The following is a 24105-nucleotide window of genomic DNA, read 5'->3' on the forward strand; positions in this document are numbered from 1 at the left end:
AAATTCTAATTGGAAACACTGTAGAATTAACATCAATGGTTGTTCAAAAATGTATGTTGAAATTCAGTTTATAACGCTGACCTTCATATTGTAAAATGGGAATAGGAGCTTCAGGGGCTTTCTGAGGGAGATCTGGGCCCATTGTAGCTACAGTCTGGTCCCAAAAAAGTTGTCACTAATTTTGTTAGCAGCCTTTATATTATAGCACACATTTGCTGTGGCTTTGTTTCAATAAGCTTCTGAAGTGTCGAGACTTTTCCATCCAGTGTTGCATTGGTCACTCAGTACATTCAGATAGCCTTTTGGCCTCATAATGTTGCTGATTCTGATCATAATCATGATGGTTAATCATTTCACCTGCCTCTCTTTTTACCCTGAAGCTGCCTTTGCTCTGGAAGAGGGTAAATCTGAATTCATTGGATCACATGACCTTCGTCCATTGCTCCAGAGTCCAATCTTTATGCTCCCTTGCAAATTGAAACTTTTTTCTCTGCTTAGTCTCTGATTAGTGTTTTTTTTTATTGCCACACAGCTGTTAGAGTTCCCTTTATATTGTAAATGGAAAAACACTTACTTTCACTATTAAACATGGCTTCTTCTGTTACTCTTAAATCTGATGTTGTCAAACATTTGATCACACAATAAATTTTTTTTAGACCATGTCTTCCTCAAAGACGATGGTTCACCACTTTCCTTATACTACTTAATAAAGCTAAACAATTCTCAACCCAATCTTAGCAGTTTCTGCTAGATGTTTTCTTTGCCTGATGCCAATGATTTGATTCTTCTTAAGCAGACTTGCATAATTTCCATGACCACAGGATAGGTCTTTCAACATGGTTAAGAAATGAGAGGCCAGTTATTGCATCAGCTGGGATTAAATAACTTGACAGTTGGAAGACTGTAGTCCTTGTGCAAATATCCAATAAGATAGTTGCATAATTTTTTGGCCAGGCAGTGGATAGTAGGGGAAAATCATCAACCATTTCTATTCCAGGTGTCATGGAAATCCCTGACTCTTTAACCGTAAACAAAGACTGTCTCGTTGGTTTGTGTTTCTCCAGGTTATGCTGCCCAAAAGCTGTCTGAGTCCCAGTGAGAAAGAGAAGGGCTAAAGCCACACCAGTCCAAGCCAGCTTCCCAGAGCCTGAAGAACAGCAACTTTCCCTGCAGAGCCATGAGCAACCCCAGCGCACCCGACCAGGTTACAGATGCTGTTGCATCAGTTGTTCACAGTGTAAGTTTACACGGCAACATGTTGGGAAGCCCTACTCGGGAGAGGTCAGGCCCATTTGATAAAATCTGCTGGTAATGAAGCGGATTAATGCAGCTCCCCTGCTGCTCACAGCAGTTTTTGGGGCTTGTTTTGCTTGACAATTTTGCTGCAAAGGTTTCTGTTCCCTTTACCCATGTGCAGAATTTCTGCTGCTTCAGCTTCCTTAGTTTTGTTTGGCACAGAAAGTTGGTGTTTGTCACAGAGGTGTGACCAAGTCACTGTGTTGCAAGTCTCAAGTAAGTCTCAAGTCTCTGTCCTCAAGTCCGAGTCAAGTCTCAAGTAAAGAAGGCAAAAGTCGAGTCAAGTCTCAAGTCAGGAACCTTTAATTTCAAGTCATTTCGAGTCGTTTTTATTTTATTTTTTTTTTATAATTTGCAATTATACATAAAATTCAAATAATAGACCATTTGTTCTTTTTAAAATATGTATTTGAGGTTCATTTGTGATCCTCTTATTCATCTGGTATTCTTCAAATCTGTCAGAAGTAAACAGATGTCAGAAAATAAATTACAGCCATTCATGAATTACATTTGACTTCAGTTTACTCCTTCTATTCATAAATAAACATCAACACTACAACAATCATAGTTTTCAAAAAATGAAATAAGTATAAATGAAGTTATCACAAGTAAACTCAGGAAGGTCTGGTGCATTTATTTTTCTGCTTTTATTTCTAAGTATGTTAGTTTCAGTCCTCCGTAAATATGGGACAGATATTCTAAACACAAAATTTATTTGGGACAGTCACTGTATTTGGTCTTTTTTTTTTTTTTCCCAGCAAAGCTATACTACTTGGAAATGGGTTCTGTGCGACATGTGACAGTCACGCCGGTCAGTGCATTAAGTCAAAAACAGTTGACTTAATGCACTGACTGCAGTAAACAATATATTGTCAATATAATTTCCCAACGTAGATGTCTTCAAATACACCAACCATCCTTAGATGATACTAGACCCGGCTCATCATCATGATGGGACAGAGAGACTCTGTTCCCTGTGTTCAGGTCCAGAATCTGCTTTCTGTTCCGGAGCCCCGCTCACTATCCACCGGCTTCCTGAGCTAACACGGTGCACATTATTTGTGGAGGCATTTGAAGGACCGGATTTATGGTAAATCATCACCAATTTAACCCGGAGTACACATGCTAACACGAAGTTAGCTAAAGTCAACTATCTTACAGCAAAAGAAAAGTGCCACCTACCGATCTTTGTGAAGCTTCAAATGCCGGACAAAGTTGGACGTCGTGGCATCTCCATCCGATATTCTCTTCTTGCATGTTTTACAAGTTGCAGTTCGTTTTTTAGTCGAAAGTTCATAACCTACGTAGCCAAAAGAAATTACTCGCGGAAGCATATTCCAGCTGTTATTTCGTATTTCGTTCCCTGAGCTCTGTAGCTTTGCCGCGTTTTTTTAAACGTCCAAATCCTGTTAATTTGATTGGTTGTGCTGCAGCTACGTACACATACATACATAAGGAGAGAGGAAAACCATAGTGACGGTCTGCGCATATTGATACGGAATGAGTGAAATTAATTAATGACGCCACTTTATAAATAATGTGTTTTAAATTTTAAGACTTTGAGTAAAAAATATCAAGTCTTTTCAAGTAAACAGCTTCAAGTCGAGTCAAGTCCCAAGTCAATGGCATGAAAGTCAAAGTCAAGTCCGAGTCTTTGAGCATTTTTTCAAGTCAAGTCTCAAGTCGTGATTTTAACGACTCGAGTCTGACTCGAGTCCAAGTCATGTGACTCGAGTCCCCACCTCTGGTTTGTCACATTTTTTTTTGCTGTGTTTGTATAGATCTAGTCACTTTCAATTGTTCTAAACTTGAGTACAAAAAGTAAACACTAATAAGTATGTATAATACGTTGACTTCACAACAGAAACACTCAGGTTCACTGCATTTAATCTAACAAACGAAAAAATCAAGTTGGTGGTTAACATCAGTCTACTAGCTTCTGCCCCTATACATTAAATAAAATACAATAACCCTGAAACTGCAAAGTAATAGTTTCCAATGAGCAGCTAACAGTTGTAAAATTAAACATAGCTAAAATCCACATTAAAAATGTGTACAAAACACAGAAAATTACTCATGAAACACTGTATATGATTACATTTGTTTAAAATCTAATACTTATAAAGAAAACACAGTTAGTAACGGCAACAGAAACAAGCGGAGGAGCTAGTAACTACTAGCTTGTGTAAGGATTCCTGGTTATGCGTTAGAAAGCAGTTGGTCAGCAGCCAACCTACACTTCTTTACTGCACCTTTAGGTCTTCATCTCAGTAAGCTCATCTCATGATTAACTTTGAACGGCGCTAAAGTAAAAAAAAGCTGAGCTCTATTACGCTCATATTGCTGTAAGTTCTCAGCTTTGGGAGCTCTGGGAACTGCAGGGACGCTTTCCAAGAATAAGATCTGTTGTTTTTTAATTTTGTATTGATTAATACTCATTTCACAGGAGCTCTTATGATGATCTCAAGTTGAGGCTTTCCCAGAAAGGCTGCCATCGTTTCTGAACTGCTGCCTGTGAAGGGGGTGTGGAAATGCTGACATTGCAAAAACTAAATAGACTGAGCCAAAAAAGCCACTGCTTCAACTTTTTAACTATGGGTTAATTCAGATTGGCTATGTTTGGTCCGCTTTAATCAAACTCTAGTTCGTGTGGAGACCAAAAAATGAACTCTGGTCCACCTAAAAACTTCTGTCTCGGCTCAATTGAAGTGAACTCTGGTGGGTTCAATAAGCAAATGGATACAAGTTGTTTTAGGTTCATGAAAAACTTCAAAAACTAAACATTGTCACTATATTATGGCTCTATTTTACTGCACTAAAACTCTATAAATTGCATTGACTCCCATTAAAACTATAAAGATCTATTTAATGCCATTTATTCTCAATGAACATCAATGTAAATGGTGGAAAATAGGCTTGGATTGTAAGGGATAACTGAGATTAGCTTAAACAAAATATCTGCAGCCTACAGTTTACCTCTGCAAACAAGAAAGTGCAGATGCAGCATTTTATTTGTTCTACATGTATTTTATATTTGGTGATCTGATAGAGTGATGGAAAAAAAATGGTTAAATGAAGTATGGGGAAAATTTAAGGACATTTGTATTTATCTTAAGTGGCTATAGCTTGAGATCATACTAAGTTTATATTTATCTCTTTAAAGTGGATCCTGCTTTTCTCCCACCATTTTTTTTCCCAGTTTTGTTTACATTCTGGAAATCTTAGCCCTTGTCTTAAAACACACACATTTAAAATGCAGATGTTTCAGAGCACGAAATCTCTCAAATTATAATAATAAAGAATGAGGAATTAATCTTTTTAAAGGAAATATTGATAAAATCCTGCAAGTTTTCTTTTGCCGTTTAACAAAAGTTTCTTTAACTTTTCTTTGGCTCCAGTCATTCGTCTTTTTCTGCATTTTGTTCCCATTAAGATGTTTGGACCAGAATCTGACGGCTGTTGTTGAAGAAGCTGCGTAGAGATAAAAATGTTTGCTCTGTGACTGTGTGTTGGCGGTTATTGGCTGTCATCTTGGCGCTGACCCCAGCAGGTTAATCATTGTCTCCCTCACAGTCAGTAAATGTGTACTCTGAGTTCACATAATCCTGTTTGAATTCTAAGACGCATTAAACGCTTAAAGTGACGTCGTTTTTTTGACTCCATCGGACCATATCAGGTCAAGCAACCAACGAGTGGAAAACCTTTTAGTTTTAAATAAATTGAATTTTCCTACTTTTGTTTGTGGCTTCTTTAACAAACCCCAGTGGTATTGATGGACTTTCTGTACTCGTTTACGGTGAGTTTTTTCCTTTTTTATATCATGCTTGAGTTAATGTGTGAATCTGGAGCATCGTTTCTAAGTTTTTAGTTTCTTTTTTATAAGATATCATTCTAAAACCTCAATGTACCGACTTCCAAAGTCTATATATAGCCCAATTTGTGTAACTTTAACCTCTTTATGAACTTTGCGTCTGGTTAATATTTACTCTAGTTCACGCTTCATGCTTCCTTAAAACATTTCATTCAGTTAGGTTACCGCTCTAACCCTCATATTTAATCAAACGGAACGAACTCGCCAGCTTCCTCTGCACTACAGGTCCATTTCTCTGGTTGTCCAGATATTCTGCATTTTTTTTGACACTGGTCATTTATAAGCGTTGACAGTTTCTTCTAAGCTGTAACATCACAGTTGAAAATTGGTGGAAGAAGAAATTCAAATGTACTTGATTTATCCCAAAGAGAAATTAAATCAACTTTGTGTTGCCATGGTTACGTATGACGGCAACTCTCCGAAAGTTTAAAAGAAAAAAAAAAAAAAAAAAAAAAAGTAAGCTCAAAAAATGATTCCAGCTGTACATCATCCAAAACCAGAGGGAATGATTGTCCAAACATGCAACGGCTCAACCAGAAAATGCAGAATTAAAATCTACAAAAAGAACAAATCAGAACAAACGTAGCAGAGGACAATTTTTCTATAAAATTATTCATATTTTAGAATAAATTTACATTAGTTTTAGACACTTTTAAAATTTAATTGCACCAGAACTCACTGTTCATAGTGACAAACCAATCCGTAAATACCTTCTAGATTGATTTTTATTACAAGGATAGATTAGTTGCACTAATAAAATTTAGATCTGTGTACTTGGACCAATTAAACTGATTACATGGTTACTACGGTAATCCTGACCACAACTGTAAAAATTAGGCCAACAAAATAAGCAGTCGTTGACCCAAAAAATTTAGTTTTTCTCTAAATAAGGTAATGGTCTAAAGCATTTTTTAAAAAGATTTTGGATCTTTAATTTATATGCAGATTTTTTTTTTTTTTTAAAGACAAACATTTTTGCATTATTTTAATAATGAATTTTGTGGCCTGCCTGTAGTTTTAAATTTGCCAGTTTTGGTCTCCAGGGCAAAAAATTTGGACACCACTAGTGTAAATGTAACTTTACATAAAAGTACAAATTGTTAGAGCAGATTTAATGCTGAAAATACCATTATAGTATATATATAGTATTTGACTTCCTGCTTTTTTTGTTTTTGTTTTTGAGGAATTTGACCCACACTCTAAAGATTTGAGCTCTTTCTCTGTAATGTTTATTTTCTTAAGATTGTAACTCATGAAATTAGGAGAATCAAAGTCGGATTTTTTTTTCTTTGCCACTGAACACAGAAGGAATTTGAAAAGTGTTACAATGAAGTGTTTTTCTGTTTAGGGTGGAGTGTCGACTGCCCTACTACTGCTTGAAGAAACTCCAGTTTCTCCTGACTTTATTTTTTCTCCCTCATCTGCCTTAAACAGATATTTTTGTTCTTTTGAACATGTTTGCTTCAGGATGTGGCCTCTGCCTGTTGTAATCAAAATGGCATCAGTTTGTGGTTTTTACCAAGTTGTTTTTGCTTTTAATGACTAACTATTTAATCAGGCAGTTTCTTTATTTATGTGGGTTATGTTTAATTTAAAATCTCAGTTTATTTTAACCTTTCATTGTGTTGCACTGTCATTTAAAGCCCATAATAAAGGGACATGGTGTAACTTGTGCAGAGCAGCTGATGTATCGCCGTCTCTCTCACTTTGTGGTGGACGCTTTGACCATCTTACAGTTTCACTTTTGCTAAAAGCTGATAGGTGAATGTGTTTTATGGCTACAGAGCAACTTAGTTTACACAATATTTGGCTACTTTGTACCAAAGTTGACGCTTTTGTTTATATAATTGTTCAACTTTCCACTTCTGTGATACATACTCCGATTCTGTCAAGTCCTTTAGTTGTCATTAACTACTTTAGAGAGCCTAAAGAATAACTAACTAGAGGTAGTTGGTAAATATTAGTGCATAAACTTAATGAAATAAAATCCTGATTACACTGTAAAAACACAAAATCATATTTTTCTTTAACTAGTTTTTAGTGCAATTGTCTTGGTACACTTGAAATGAGATAAAACTAACATACAAGTAACTTTTTAACAAGAAATGGGAGCTTGTTTTATGTCAAAAGCACTAGTAAAAGGATTTGTCTAAATAAAACAAACTCCCATATCTTACTGAAAAGTTATTTGTGAATTAGTTTAGTCTTATTTCAAGTGTACTAAAACGTATGAACTAGAATCTAGATGAAAACGCTTAAATATATTAAGCAGTGTACAGCCACTATTTCTGCCTTTGCTCTGGAGGCAGATTTTAAAGTGAACTTAAAAAACATTTTTTTAAAGCCTACAATAAAAGGCAATTTAAAGAATGGTTGGTAATGAGGCTGTCTCAGATTTTCAGGGAAACCCACATGATGTAACAGGAAAGTGATTAAAATCTGCTTGCATAGTGCAAATTCTTCTGGCCATCTGCAATAAGTACAGATTTGGCTCAGGTTTCCAGGGAGTGTCATGTTAAGACGGGAATGCAGCGATGGATAAATAACACGGTGCGACATGATGACAAGTGGAGCGACAACCGGGTCAACCCTGGTTTCCCTCTAAATGCTGACTCAGTTGGACTTGAGACTACTTCACTGTGCATGTAAACTGTTGCTGCTCCAGCATACAACACAGTCACTGTGCAAACACATCAACACTGAGATCAATTTATTTATAATCCAGCACTGGTCTAATTTAGTAAATCCACAATATGGACCACTTCAGATGCAATTACATGCATGAAATTTGCAGCAATCGCTCAGTAAATTATTTATTTGTAGATTAGTCCTTATTGAACAGTTTTCTTTATTTTATTCATCTTGTATGAATAAGTTTCCATTTGCCCGTCACTTTGCTGCAGTTACTCCTACATTTCCCTGCTGTGAAAACATAAATAATATTTTCTGTTTAATTCATTCATTTAGGTTTTTTTGGACCCAAAGTGCAAATAAGAGATTGCATAATATTTGGATTTTGGGTATTTCCACAACTTCTACTTAGCAAAACAGTTATTTTATTTTTTTTAAAGTTTTAAGTCCCTCTCTCAAAAATTGACGGTTGCTTTAGATTTTGCTGCAATCCCTTTTATTGCCTGTGTCATATTTCCGATGATTATTAAAATGTTTCCATCTTAATCAACCAGTGAGCATCTTATTTAAAGTTCATTTATACAATGTTTTCTGCAAACAGCTTTGCAGGTGGCAAATATGCTAAAATCAGAAATGCTTTCAAGGATTTGATTTTTTTTCTCAAAGATTAACAGTTTAAGATTTTCATCCCACTTAGGTTGGTTTTCCACTTTCCTGCCAGCTTGTTCCAATGATGCAGGTCCCACTTTGTTGGTGTTTGTAGTTAAAATAATCACACTCTGATTGTGATGGTACCAGACTTTATTCAGTGATGAGCAGAAGTAGAACAGTTCCTGGTTCCTGCAGCGGTTTGCTGCTTTAATCCTCAACAGTAAGCTGTGATGGAAATCACCTGCTGTTCTTCAAACTGCACCTTGCGCTCGCTGCTGCTGGTTGAACTTGTTTGTTTTTTTTTACTTTTTCCTCAGGGTATTGGTTATGGAAAATCATTTTACCACAATCCTCTACTCATTTCTCTATTTATTCACTACAAAATCAAAATATAGGTGAAAATAAAAACAGCTGAATTTTTTAAATGACTTAATCGGATAAGAAAAATGTTTTCCATTCTTTTTATTTTATTGCTAAATCAGTTTTTAACCCATTAAAAGCTTTACTTGCAGAAATATTTTTGCTTTTGTAGGTTTTAGACTTGTCCTTTTACTTGAGTTAATGTCTAAAGACTTACTAAAAACATACTGCTTTATTGTTTAAATTTAAGTTTTTAAAAAAAAAAAACCCTGTAGTTTTGTCATTAACAAAAGCCACTCTACTGTTAAATATTTTCAATTAAAAAAATCCTGCCTTATTATTAAAAATAAACTCAAGAGGTTCATGATCATGTAACTTAACCAATACTTTTAAGGTAAAATTTTAACTTCTGTAAGGTTAATTTTCTGATTGAGCAGAAAATTCTCTTATGAAGTCAATTGTGTAAATTTATTACACACTGCAAACTAGTAAAGGGAATATTTTAGTCACTAAAAGTACTTCTCTCTGTTAATGTATCAATTCAGTTCAAAAATACTTAATCCCAGGTGGAAATTAAATGCAACTTGTATTATCCAAGATTCTTTAGAATTGTGGCAGCAGTCTGTGTTACAGGAACTCTAAAAACCCTCTGACTGAAGACACTCTGGATAACAGTCTCATGAATAGCATACTTTGATGCAAGAACTGCAACATCATATTTAGAGCAGTTTTAGACCCAATTCAAAGTTCTGATGGTTGAATAACCTAAACAAATTAAAAACAAATCTTTTTGTTGAGCTCATATGTTTATTCAATAATTTAGCAGCAAAAAAGGTTTTGGATTTGTAAACATTGCATATTTAGTCAAGTTTTTGAGTAAAATGTGATTAATTACGCATAAATAACAGACTCTGCAATTAACACAAGCCTCACCACTACAAATATCAGGCTACAGGAAGATGCTAGGCTAACATTTAGCATTTACCTGTTAGCTGTATCCTTTTGAGATCAGATCAACACAAATAAAGCGCAGAAAGATGGGAAACAAACTGCAGCTCATTAGCTTAAAATTTTGTTTAAATCAGAATAATTCATATTTTATATTTATATACTAATTTAAGTATATAAATGTACTTCAAATATATTTTAAGTATATTTCTAATATACTTGGTGAATTACTATGCGGCTAGGAAGTTGCAACTGATTTAGGGTCAATACTTAATGTTTGCTTAAGCATGTTTAAACTTCTGCAGGTTAGTTTTGAACTTTTACTCTCCTTGGTGTTTATTTTAAAACCTGTTGTCAGTATATAACAGCTAGTTGGGTTTTTATGGGAATCATTTCTCCCCACTCTGTATTCATGTCTAAATCAATGAAAACATCTGGGATGTACAGTACAGATCAAAAGTTTGGACACACCTTCTAATTCAATGAGTTTCCTTTATTTTCATGACTATTGACATTGTAGATTCACACTGAAGGCATCAAAACTATGAATAACACATGTGGAAATATGCACTAAACAAAAAAGTGTAAAACAACTGTAAATACCCCTTATATTCTAGTTTATTCAAAATAGCAACCTTTTGCTGTGATTACTACTTTGCACACACTCTGCATTTTCTTGATGAGCTTCAAGAGGTAGTCACCTGAAATGGTTTTCACTTCATAGGTGTGCCCTGTCAGGTTAATAAGTGGGATTTCTTGCCTTATAAATGGTCATGAAAATAAAGAAAACCCATTGAATTAGAAGGGTGTGTCCAAACTTTTGGTCTGTACTGTATGTGGAGTGAAGGAGGAATGAAGTAATTTTCTGTCGGACAGGAAGTCCATGTTATTGTGTTCTGATTGATTTTTTTTAATGAGTTTATTGTCTGCATGATCGTTATTACACAACATCTGCTGAAAATGGGGCTTGAACTGCTAAGATGTAGTTAGAAACATTTTTCTTTGTGTTCGGCATAAACTAAAATATATTTAAAATATGCTAAACTCCAAGTAATCTCATGAATCTGACTCAAATTCCTGATAGGTTTGTCACATAGCATCAGGTGACTTTTGACTCCTACGTTTTATTGCAAGGGCTTTGCATACCTCCAAAGTTGCCATGGCGACACTGCTTCTTCGTGATCCCATGCTGCTGGAGTCGATCAACCCCTGTCATAACATCCCACCGGCGGGGATGTTATGCGTGGGGGGAAAACAAACGGATCTCGTATCACTCACGCGATCCGAGTCACACCGCAGCGTGGAAATGAGTGTAACAGGTCGAAGCACGTGGCCGCTGTTTCCCGTTTAAAGCTCATATTTGAGATCCCAGGCATGTGAGGTTCGATCATATGACGTTAGGGATCATTAACAGGACTACAGCGCCCTCTAGAGTTTGAGGAAGAGTGAAGCACATAATCTTGGGTCATATAAAGTTCATTAACGCTTTTAAAGGGTTGGTTGTGCCGGAATTTATTGATAAACCCATTAAACTATTGAAATATTTAAAAAATAATATTCAACATCTTTTCACATTGATTGGTCCCTCTAAATGATTTTAAAATTGTTTTTGTGATCAAAATCGAATGTTGTGGTGCAAATTTAGAAATATTTTCATTCACTTGCTAGGGGCATTACACATAACAATTTTTGTAAATGCACAATAATTAGCCAAAAAGCTATTTTTCATCTGTTGTCATTGGATGATGAGTAACTTACCTTATACAAACAAGGTTAAAACAACATGACTACACAAATTTTGTAAATAAATACAATCAATACAAATGGTAAATGCAAAACAAAGGCAGATGTATATAATTCTTAGCTTACTTTAAAATAAAAGCTGGTTAAATGAGATTATTTCCTATCTTGTTTTGCACTTTTTTGTTCACAGTTGAGCTGTACAGTGTGGGGATCAAATCCAATTCAAAATACGTACTTAATTTATCCTAAAAGAAAATTAAGTATTTTGAATAATAAAGTATTCAAGAATCAAATACTTGTTTTGGATGAGTATAAAGGATCTCTTGTAACAGTCAGTCTTGCAACAGATCTGAAGAGGCCTCTGACTGAAGATGGTTTCTGTGCATTTCTACATACTTCTGCATCCTTGACCTTGTTTATGTTCTTTAAAAAAAAAAAAATTCCATCTAAACTCCTTTGTTATGGGTTTATTTACATATCCCCCCCCCCGTTTGCAGCCAGAGTCTTCTGCAGCCTCTTCACTTCACGGTCACCAACACCGAGGGGAAGAAGAGGATGAGGGCGACCTGAACAAAGCTTTGGGCGTTCAACGCTTCCAGCACATTCTCAGCCCTGCGGCCTCTGTACCAGACGAGCTGCTTCACTCCTACCATGAGGAGGACATCGAATGTAAGAACAAAGAGCGTTCAGTTTGCCTCTGTTTATTCTGTCAAACATTAAAACTGTTAAATATCGCTCCCCAAGTAATAATTGTTCCCTGGTAAAGTTTTCTAAAACATATGAAAGAAAACAAATACCATGAAGAAACAATTCAGTTCTTTTTATCGCTAAAAATGCAACATGATTCAAAAATCACTTTTAGTCTCAACTTTGAAGTATTGAAACTTTTCTTTTGAAGTGTAAAAATACGGATGAGAAATGAAACGGTTCACATTAAAACTCTTAAAATGGGGCATTTTCTGTTGCACTTTTTCAGTCTAAAGTTTGAAGTATGAAGACTTTTATTTAAGTCTGTAAGATGCCATCTTTATGCCAGTTGGTGAAAGTGAAAACTCTCATTTCTGAGTACAGTAGTGGTTCTGTGTGGTCAGATTTGCTTTTTTTTTTCCTATTTCACCTTCGCTTCTTGTTTGTGTGTTTTTTCTTTTTGTTTTTCTTGCGCAGACCACCGCCACTACTCTCGTCACATCCACCGACCTCTGTCCAAACTGCCGGCCGAGGGACGAAGGAAGAAAAGCGGCAAGAAAAGGAAAAAGGACAAGGATAATAAAAGCAGCCGTGCGCCCTCTAGTGGCCCAATAGAGGAAGGGGAGGATGAAGAGGAAGAGGAGGAAGAGAGCATAGAGGCCAATTCTGTTCTATCGGAGTCTGAGAAACCCAGAGATGTAGAGGTACTGCTCACATTATTAATTCACAGGATATTTATTACAAATATATTTTATTACAACTTTATTATATTTACCTGAACTTTTTTTAAGCAGGTGAGCATGAAGTAGCATTGTTGCAGAAATCTTCAAGAAAATGAAATTAGTTTACACAAAACCAAAGGATTTGTACAACGGAGTATTAAAGCCATACAAGAAAAATAAAAATAAAAGTATGCATTCACAGAACTACAAGACTAAAGCTGAGATAATATAAGAATAAGGTCATAACATTTTGAGAATAAAATAAATATGACAATAAAGTCATTTTACTAAAATAGTTGCAATACTGCGACTTATTCTCATAATATGACTATTCTTGTAATTTGTTTTTCTTAGTGAGGGCCTAATAATCTGTTGTACTAATTAAATATTATGAATTATAACTTTGTTTTCTGACTTAATTGCTTATTTTATATTATACAATATAAAAGAATATAAAATATGTTTTGCTTATTGATTGTATTTAGTACTATTTTTATTTTAGTTTTTTTTATTACAGCACTTTGTTTTTTGTTTTATGCGCTTTATAAACTATGGTGAAGATGATAAAATTTAATTTAAGGGAAAAATAATTAAAAACTGATTCAGTTTATATTTCAGTCATTCAGATTAGACTTTAAATGGGATTTTTAAAAATATTATTTTATATTTCTTCAATTTTAAAGCAATATTAAGATTATTTAAAATCTTAAGGCTAAACCAAATCGAGTAGACGCCCCTAAAGCGAAGCCTGCTTTGTTAAAAAAAATAAAAAAAAATAAAAAAATTGCAAATAAAATGTATGCCTTTTGTTTCCTTTAGTTTTTCTTATCGGATGAAGACCAAATGTCGAGATGTGGCAACTCGACCCGAGACCTGAACATTTTCCCCCAGTCTCCTGTGAGAGCAGAAGCCAAAGATGCATTCATCTTCGAGTGAGTGTCGTTTTATTCCCTAAATAAAAGACAAACTGTTATGGTCCATAAATAAAAACATTTTTCAGAGGATCTGCAGTCTATGGGGAAAAAACGTCAGAACTAAACAAATGGAACGTCTTACAGGTCTGTGTAAAGAAATCATAAAGAGCAGATCAATTTTTACAACAAATCAAAAACATACTATGATAGACACACAATATCAATAGATAATATAATCGATAGAATTGAATAATTTCACTCGACTCTGATCCAGAACTGCACCCATCTGGAAAGATTACTGCTGGTGGAATCAACTCACTCACTCACTCTTTGGTTACCTAGCAACAGCTAACTCACTCATTCTATGGTTACCTAGCAACAACCTGTTTAGTAACATGTGCAGCAGCAGTTTTCAGGTTCCGCCAGAGTTTTTGTTGTTTTGTTTGACATGTCTGAGAATAATACAAGCAAAATCTTGAAGAGTGATTTTATGAAATCTGTAAAAGATGCAAAAAAGCTGAAATAAACAGAAGTAGTTAAAAGATACGTCTACATTTTAGAGTATGAATGGTGTTTCTAGCTTAAATTATGTGGAAGTATTTAGCTGTGAAAGAGCACAGAATTTTTCAGAAATTATGGGATGTTCCATTCACTACAATGGTTACAAAAAGTTTAATATTTCATAAACCGCAGAAGATGTCAATACCAAAAGACACAACCGCAATGTTCTGAATGAGTAGAATTTGGTAAAAGTTAAACGGCTGAAATGGCACAAAGTATGCAGAAGTAGAAGAACTCAAGAGTTTAATGAATAAAATAAACAAATAATCACCTGGTGAAAATGTTCCAGCAGAGATCTCTCAGGTTATTGTGCGCCTTGGACTCTGAGGTTCTCGCTGTACGTTACCATGACTCAGGCATGCAGTGGGCCTGCTGGGCATCATCTGATGGACCAGAGCAATCCTGCTCTCATTGGCCCATAAATCACCTGTCTCTACAGTCGACTCCGCCTCATGACACAGACTTTTTCCACTTGACGAGGTTTTATTCTCAGCCTGGATTACGTTGCATAAAGTTTTCCTCCATTTGGCTGCAGAGCAACCTACGCTAAGATTTAGTTTGATTTTATTAAATATGCATACTTTAGTCTTGCTGAAGTAACTTCCAGGCAGCGAGTTAGTGAGCATGTTTATATATTTGTAAAATATCTCAAATTTCCACGTTTTCTTCCCCCTCCTGCAGTAAACCCGACTCGCCCAGCTCCCCGAGCCCCACTTCCCGCTCGGCTTCGCCCGAAAACCCTCCTCTGCCTCGGGTCTCCTCCGCCAGCCGCAGCTACGACCTGCAGGATCGCCGACGGACGGGCAACATGACGGGCGCCGAGCAAGCCAAGTACCAGCGCATCCCCACGGACGAGAGCGAAGCTCTGACACTGGCCTCCGCCGACCTGGACGGCATCAAGAGTGAGTAATCACGCAATTAGTTGAAGGGCAGAATTTTATCAATGATTGGGAAGGTTGAGCAACGAGAAAAGATTTGGTAACACTTTATCTGAAGGGGTATGCATAAGACTCGCATGATACCTGTAATACATGTGAAGGAGTCTTTATGAATGTTTCACCAAGTGTCATTTGGTAAATAATGCAAATTTTAATGCAATTTTGCTTTAAAGATGTCCATTAAGAGTCAACTTTGCATTAAGGGTGTCATTATTTATTGAATGACACTTCATAACAGTTATAAATATTAATTTTTATGTTTGACAAAACAATGCCATGTCAATCTTATGCACACTCCTTCAAGTAAAGTATTACCAAAATGTTTTTTTAATAGATTAAACAGATTTTTTTGTGTTTTGTGCCATTTTTTAAAATGTCTTACCTCAAGTCAAGTCAAAGTTTATTTACATGAAATATTTACAACAGCCTCAGCGACCAAAGTGCTTCACAACATCACAGATCAATGATAGAACAACAAATAAAAACTTGGTTTGATAAATAAAATAAAAAACAATAAGGCAATTATAAAATTTCATATAATAATATGAATGAAAAACAAAACATACTTAATGTCAGCTACAATTTTCAAACAAAAAGGTAAAATAAGTGAGGTAATAGGATCCCCCCACTTTTTTATTTTTGTCTATTGGTGTTGAAGGCCTAATAATACAATTTTACTATAATTTCATTTGCACTTCAGAATTTCAATCTGCTACCAAACCTTTCCGATGAGGGTGAAATAAGATAGATTATGTTTGAAATGTCTATAGCAAATATGCTGGTATTTTAATTTTTGTTTTAACATGTCATTTTCAATGTGGTTTAATGTCATATTAAGGAATTATTGACCTATGCTTTGCTGAAATGTTATAAGTTTTTTTCTTATTTCAAACATTTACAATGGAAATGAATCGAAAAAATACTTGGTAAGATTTTGTTTTTGTGTAATGAAAGGCGATTTATGCTAAAACATTATGAATATTTGATTAATTGAAAGATTAAAATGAAAGTTATCCTTTTTATTGTGGATTAATTACACTGACACATGTTGGTACGTCTTGATCCTGCAGGAAACTCCTGCGTTCTCGTGCTTTAGTATCTTCTGACCGGTATTTGTGCGTCATGGTGCGAGCTTTTTAATACCCGGGACTTCATTTGTCAGAGTGTTTAAATCAGTGCCAGCTCGTTGTCTTTGATGCACCTTCATTCCTCCATCAGTGGTGTAATCAAATCCTGGCTTAGGAGATCCTCAGATTCCTCCAGAACCGCGGAGGTGAAACCTCCTTCTGTTCCCTGCCTCGCTGCGGCGTGGACCCCTCCATATCGGCCCCTAGCTCAGCCAGTGCCGCCGTCGAGGGGCCGAGGTGATTTACGTCAAGAAGCCGACCCCTCAGCAGAGAGCAGCGACTAATTAGAAACAGGCCTTCGTTATTAAATTAGGCGTTCCTGCTGTCAGCTGAGGCCCTCAGGATTAAAGCCTGATCCAACATGGTGGCTAAATGGGAAACCTGGACCTCAGCTTCTGACCTCTGAGCGAAACACGCTAAGTCGACGTGAAAGCCAAATTAAGTGCGGGTTTGATAATTAGTTCTTTTTGTGGCTTTGAGATGACGAGCTGAGCGTGCAAACCGCTTCGTTAGACGTTCTTCATCATGTCTTCTTTTATCCGCTCCCATAAATCATCCTGGGAAAGAGTCTTTGTCTCTGGCTGCTGCTCAACAACGGGAATTACTTCTGTTCAACTCCAGCAAATTAACACCTCTTCTCCTTGATGCTTTCTGATGTTGGGGGTGGAGGGAATCTGGAAACTTTTTTTTTACTTTGATGCAACCTGCAGACATCGTGGAGCGACTTCTGGATAAAACCTGAATCTTGTAGAGGAGGGTTTGGTGCAAACAAGGCAGAAATTAAAGTATTTTTATGTCTCTATTTAGGACTGTTTGATACTTATGAGTCTACACTTTGATGTTGAACATTAAAAGCTTTTCTGTTACAAGTTCACATATCTGTAAGTCAATTTTGTTAAAATGTTGCTGCAAGAGTTTTTTTTCTTTTTCTTTTTTGCCTCATTGATTCCCAAGGAAGTGCATTTGACAAAACATCCTGTCTCAATATCATAATGCCAGTTTCTCAAGAAGAAAAGATGAGTAGGCCTGTGCATCATAAAAATAATAATAAAAAAACAATTACCACTTTGTTTTTCAGGAAAAGATTACAATGTTTGAAATGCAAAGTAGAATAATTTAAACGAAAATAGAAATTAAACAGTAAGAAGTGCAAGAAATAAAAATGAACAAACTGAAACTTTTGTCTCAATTTTCTTATTTTTTTATTTCTCCAGAATTTTTTCTCAATATTTTTCTCAGAAATTGATCTAATTTTCTTTATTCTTTTCTCAATTGTTTCTTTTTTTCAGAATTCTGAGAATTTTTTCCCCTCAGATTTCTGACTTTTGATATCGGAAGATTAGAGTAAGAATTCTGAAAAAAGTAATTTTATTTTTTTTTGTCTAGTGTCCCCAACACTCTTCCACAATAATAACACAGTTCATTGGGTCCATAATAAGGAACCAAAGAACCAAGGTTTGGTTCCTTGGTTCCTTACTAAGTAACCAAGGAACCAAACCCAAATCATCAGGTTTGGTTTCTCAAAACAAAATTGAATCTTTTGAATTTTGTACAATCTAGTCAACTTTGCTACCATAAACCGATTGAGAGAGGCCGTTTTTTCCTCCCATTTTCTTACACGTTAAATGTTATCTCCATCCAGTCATCTCAGGTTAATTTGTCCAGCGATAACCATTTTCTTGTAATGCTCGTTTGCAACCATGTTTTCTTTTATTGTTTGCTTCAACTGGAACGAATCGGCCATAATTGTGAGCAGGTCTGCTGTTTGAGTTCAGAACGGTTTCTATTTGCTGTTTTTGTCCGAGTTATCCAATGCAACTGTCCTTTCTCTGCTTTTCAATGCCTGGTGTGCTGCCAGCATGGGTAACTCTACTCCCTGCTGAGGGACTGTAGAAACAAAAAGGCCAGGAGGCCTTTGACCAGGTGGGCAGAGATTTGATTTAAAGGTGCAAGGCTGCAGCAACCAGCGAGGATGCTCAGGGAATCATGTATTCTGCTTTTTAGTGAAAATATTGTAAAAACTATCAGGTTTTTTAGACTCTAGTCAAAGTTTTTGTCATTTTGTTTCCCCAGGTCATCGATTTGAGGATGTTCCCGGCGTGCGCAGACACCTGGTCAGGAAGAGCACCAAGGGGCAGATGGTGCACATCGGCAAAGACCACAAAGAGCCGACGACTCGCAGCAAAAAGCAGGACCGCACCCCACACGAGGTGAGACTTTTCACTGGACCGTTCTGGTCCTTTAATGGAGCCGGAGACGTTTTCCCAAAGCTGGAGAAATATTTTCCTCAGTTTCAGCCTCAACATTCCCAAATACTGTAACATCCATCACTTTTAATCAACATTAGGAACTTTTTAAACACATTTTTGCTCTTGTTTGCTTTGAAATTGCTACACCGAAACTAAAATTTGTTTAGATATGTTCTTTTTGTTAAATCCTGCCCGGGGTTGTTGGGGCAGGATTTTATTTTTTGTGTAATTTTTCTAATTTCACTACAAAAATATTTTAGTATAAATAAGTCTTTTGGGAAATTAGTTTTTTTATTTAATAAAGATGGAGTAGAGGGGATTATTACTCAATTCAATACAGAATATTTAATCATAATCCCAAAGGACAATTAAATTTAAAATTTACTTCAGATTTGTTTAGACTGCTGCTGCGTCACTTACTCCATAAATTGTTGCTAAGTAACCAAAGAACGGTTACCTAGCAACTTAGTCAGAGTGAGTGAGTTGATTCCACCAGTCTAAAGCCTTTCCTCTGCTTCTGGATCAGAGTTCAGTGAAATTATTGAATATTCTATCAAACGTTTCTGCTATCTGTTGATATTGATCATGTGTCATTATCCTACCTGATGATTGAAAATAAATCCAATAATGAAGGAAAAATCTAAAGTGAATCACTCTGTTGATGGCTAATTTCTTCCTTTTCTTCAGTCATTTCTCTGAAAACAATCTGAATTTGTTTTCTATTCTTGCTAACTCACTTCCTGGATATATACTGTATGTGAAACAGTTAGAAAAGCATCTATAAAGTTATCTGGAAAGTGGAAGGAAAGTTAACATTTACTCCTGAATATGGAAAATTTAGCTTTAAAACATGTTTTAATGTTCAAATCGGTTTGAAATGGCTTACAAATTGTGGATACCGTTTTTCCCCGCCTCTCCGTCTTGGGTTTAGTTCTGCTCGGCCTCTTTTGTAGAAGCGACAGGGAGATGATTAAAAATGAATGAATGAGTTCTTTCCTTTCACGCGCCGAGACGGGAGAGAAGCTCAGAGTAACCAGACACTGGGAGAAAAAAAAAAACACGAGGGAATCTGTTTTATTAATACGGACACGCATTCTCTTACATGCTCCTGTCAGGTGTGTGTGATGAGATTCAGGCGTCTTTAAAAGCATGGCTCTGCTGGGTCGGCTCACTGTTTGAGTCCTCTCCTGCAGCCCGTACCGGTAGTTCTGTACCGCTCCGCCTCGCGGCCCGACGGCATCCTTCTGAACATGGACTCCGGTCAAATGGCCCGGTACCAGAAGGTGAGGCTGGGTGACCGGCCAGAGTTGGCGTTGACCTGTGTGAGCGTGGTTTGACAGGCATGCAGTGGCTGCAGCGGAGCTGGGGAGTTTTTTTCTGGTGGGGATTATTCTGGGCTGATACTGACCAGCATGGTGTTCATTTAACCTCCTAACAACCAACGAAGAAAGAGCGGAAACTGACTTTTTACGGGTTTTCCTTACATGTTGGAGCTTTGTTTTTAAAATATCAGCTTCCACTATGGCTGGGTGATATGACTTAAAAATAAAATTGTTTTTGATATTTTTTCTATTCTAAAAAAAGATATTAGAAATGACAATGTTTTCAAAAAGTGGCTGTTTTTCAATCAGTGTTAGGGTCAGGCTGTTTATTTATGGGATATATAATCATATTTACAGGATAAATACACAATCATATCAGGAAAACTTTTTTAAAAATGACAAGAAATCTAATTTTCAATAAGAAAAAACTTTGTTGTAGCGCAGTTTGTGTGATTCTTTCTTTGAAAATATCATGCAAATAAAGTCTTTCAAAGACTAAAAAATTAGTTAAAGTGTTTTTCTTAAGTACTATCTGTGAAACTTATACTAATGTATAAATTCACAAAATCCTCATTTTATTTTTCTTGTTGAAGTTCTTATAAAAATATGTCTTTATTCCTTTTACAAAAATTACAACTTTATTCTGGATATATTATGACTTCATTATTATAATTTTTTTAAAATCATAGCCTGGCCCAATAATTCATCTGTGAGTTTACCTGAATTCAAAGTCCTAATAAATTGAAGCTGTAAAACAAGATGGCGGCTTTGGACATCACTAAACTAGGTAAACTCGAAGAATGCATTGGTGGGGGAAAAACCACCCTGTTTACAAAACTTTAACTGATTAAAATTTATTTATCCATCAGCCATATCTTCCATCTCAGGAAACTTCACAAGTTGATTAAATTGATTAAGAGCACCTGATGAAATGTTTTAAGTCATTAGATACATTTCAGCGCCTCACAAAAATGGCTAAAAATCACGATTTGCGGTTTTACTTTTTTACTCATGTTGAGTATGAAGTTAAAAAATAGGAGTAATTGGATCAGTTGCTCGCTTGGTTTCCTTCTAAGAGTCCTCTCTGCTGGTTGGTTTCTTGAGCAGAAGCTTGTTAACCTCTAAACCCAAATATGGATAATTTTTTCTTGACTGAACGTTTGGCACATGTTTGGTTTTGTTTGGTCAATTTTGTCATTAATCCAGGGCTTTTATTGGTTTATTTGAACTTGTGTTGCAGCGACACAGAAGTTACATGTTTCTGAAAAATAATTGGTGTGCCGGTTTGAATTTATTCGAAAATATTTCCAACATCAGTTTGTGAAAAGCTCAATCCTTTCTGGTTGACATTGTAGAACTGATCTGTTCCCTTTTTTTCTACAATTAATAATTGGATAGCAAAAGGTGCTTAAAAGACTTTTTTAAATCAAATTTAAACCAGGTAAAGCTAAAACTGCCACTTGAGAAGTTCTAGGTATAACATGTTTTTTATTTTTTTATCTTAAATGCCAAATGCATTCATTTTTTATACAGTTTTAACATAATTACTGCTTTGAGTACGTTGTTGTTTAAGTAAATGGACATTTTTAGAATCTATACTCCAGTTAATGACTAATCGATTCATTGTGATTAATCTAAAATTTTCAGTTAGCCAAGACCTTGTTGATGGCTACAAAACAAGTGAAAAGTCTCTGCAACCTGCTAAATAAACATGTATACATTTGGAGCTGTATTTTCAATTCTGACCCGGAAATCCAAAAATTAAAAGTTCAAATAATCACAAGCCCAATCAAATCTATGGCAACCATGCTGGGAGTGAATGTCTGCCTGGCTGTTTAACATGACTTCGCCTCCAGGTGTTTGTGGAGCTGAACGAGCTGACGATGGACAAGAACCAGGAGATGCAGTGGAAGGAGACGGCTCGTTGGATCAAGTTTGAGGAGGACGTCGAGGAGGAAACGGACCGTTGGGGGAAACCGCACGTCGCGTCGCTGTCTTTTCGCAGTCTGCTGGAGCTCAGACGGACCATCTCCCACGGTAAAACCACGACAAAGTTCACTGAATTCCTTGGAAATATATTAATTTCACCGAGTTGTTTTCAATGTTTGGAAAGTGGTTTAGTACCAAACACTTTCAAGGACTTTATGCAGAAATCAAACTGTGCATAAAGTTTTGTAATAAATCTAACAGTTGAAAAGCCTAAATTTGGAAACTGTTTTTAAACCAGATATTACAGATAAAGACAAATTTCTTCTCACTGTTTGTGTCTTTTTATCTGAAGTTAAATCAGACTAATTTTTTCTTATTAGATCAAACTTTTAGTGTAATCTAATATTTGATTCAAAGTCTAAATTTGGAATATCTTGTTTCAACTCTAAATATTAGACACATTTTTCTCTCACCATTTGAATTTAAATCAGACTAAACTATTCTTGTTTTAGAATGGTTAGAATTGCCAAAATATTTTTTTTGCTAAATACCAGAAAACTTAGAGAATTTTATTTTTTTTTTTAAAGAAATTTTTCTGTAACTTCAGGCGTATAAAGGAAAAAAAAATCATCTCCAAACTGTGGTGCTGGAAAAGTTTGAATACTTCACCTTGAAAGTGCTTTAATTTTCCTGTAGCGAATGCTGCTTACCTGACAGGAGTGAAACGCGTTCTGTTTGTGTTTACAGGTGCGGTGCTGCTGGATTTGGACCAGAAGACTCTGCCAGGTATCGCTCACCAGGTGGTGGAGCAGATGATCATTTCCGACCAGATCAAAGCAGAGGACAGATCCAACGTCCTGCGAGCTCTGCTGCTTAAACACAGGTAGAAAGATAAAATAAACCTCTGATTTTATCACAGATTATTGACAATACTCACTTTGTTCCCCCTTTAAAAGTACTAATCTAATCAGTAGTATCAGATATTACTAACTAAATGTAACTTTTACAGCAAATTCTCAATTTTAGGAAGAAGCAGCCTTTACTTTTTGTTCATTTATTCATTTGATCATTGACCTCTTTGATCATTCCTCTTAAAACCAGACTTCTACATCCTCTTAAGCTCTTTTCTTTACAGATCCTTTTTTCCTGGGAATAGGTCTGCCACAATAACAAATTTTGCTGGACGATAAGATGCCCCAGAAATTATTGCGATAAACAATAATTTCTTATGACACTGTTTTGGTAATGATGCAATAACATACTCTCAAAGACCAACATTTAACACTGTAACAGGAAGACATTTTAAATATCCAAAATAAATAAACAAAATGACAGAAACAACAAATAAAACTAGTTATGAAGTCTCTAAACAAAACTGTCCTTCAAAAAAGGGATAGTTGAGACTAAAGCACCAAACTAAAGACTTGTCTAGTTTTTGGTAGAAGGAGAAAAATAATAAATCATGCAAATGAAAATTATTGACCTTATTGCCTAAGTGGAAGCCACAAAACTATTCCGGTGGCTTCAAATGGCCTTAAAGATGCAAAGTTATCAATACTCGTATGTTAAATCTGCTGTTTCTTCTGTCCTTAAAGTTTTTTTTCCCTCTCTGCTGCTTCCTGCTAGTAGATGGCTTCATGCTTGGTCTCTGCCCCTCTTCCTCTTGCTCAACCTCTCTCTCCCTTTTGCTGCCCCCCAAAGTCACCCGAGCGATGAAAAGGAGCACGTTAGCCATTTCCCCAGAAACATCTCAGCAGCCAGCCTCGGCAGCCTTTTACCATACCACCACACCGCCAACCACAACCATCAGCTGGAGCCGTCTGTGACCGACCCGCTCATGGGAACCGTCAACTCCACGGTGGACAATGACGCTCGCATCGACATAGACAGGAACGAGCCACAGGTACGTCTGGGTTCCCCCTGGCTGGTAGAGGCTCTCGCTCACACTTCATCGTTTGTGTTGTTGCGTTTTCAGCAGAAGGAGCCGTGTCTGGGGCCAGGCATGCATCGATCCAAGTCCAAACACGAGCTGAAGTTGCTGGAGAAGATTCCGGAAAATGCTGAGGCCACCGTGGTGCTTGTGGGTAAGTTATTCATATCCAAAACCAAAATAATTATTATGTGTTCTGGTTCCACCTTAAGCAGGTTAGGTTAGG

General features: G+C 36.2%; 1 protein-coding gene across 4 annotated transcripts in view; it reads left to right on the plus strand.

Annotated features, from left to right (window-relative positions):
• Window positions 1-24105, plus strand: part of slc4a2b (solute carrier family 4 member 2b) — a 47973-nt gene that overhangs the window by 15260 nt on the left and 8608 nt on the right. For 2 of the 4 annotated variants that reach the window (XM_032551010.1, XM_032551011.1), the window contains 10 exons: window positions 1065-1237; window positions 11998-12169; window positions 12665-12891; window positions 13729-13841; window positions 15066-15286; window positions 18523-18659; window positions 21877-22057; window positions 22697-22832; window positions 23651-23852; window positions 23925-24033. In XM_032551010.1, coding sequence (XP_032406901.1) covers window positions 1178-1237; window positions 11998-12169; window positions 12665-12891; window positions 13729-13841; window positions 15066-15286; window positions 18523-18659; window positions 21877-22057; window positions 22697-22832; window positions 23651-23852; window positions 23925-24033 — 1558 coding nt within the window. In that variant the 5' untranslated portion in view covers window positions 1065-1177. Of the gene's footprint in view, window positions 1-1064; window positions 1238-4839; window positions 5093-11997; window positions 12170-12664; window positions 12892-13728; window positions 13842-15065; window positions 15287-18522; window positions 18660-21876; window positions 22058-22696; window positions 22833-23650; window positions 23853-23924; window positions 24034-24105 lie in introns of those variants that run through there. The other 2 variants (XM_032551012.1, XM_032551013.1) reach the window with 2 other exon arrangements.

This window comes from Xiphophorus hellerii, chromosome 21 (assembly GCF_003331165.1).
Source record: "Xiphophorus hellerii strain 12219 chromosome 21, Xiphophorus_hellerii-4.1, whole genome shotgun sequence".
NCBI classification, from domain to species: Eukaryota; Metazoa; Chordata; class Actinopteri; order Cyprinodontiformes; family Poeciliidae; genus Xiphophorus; species Xiphophorus hellerii.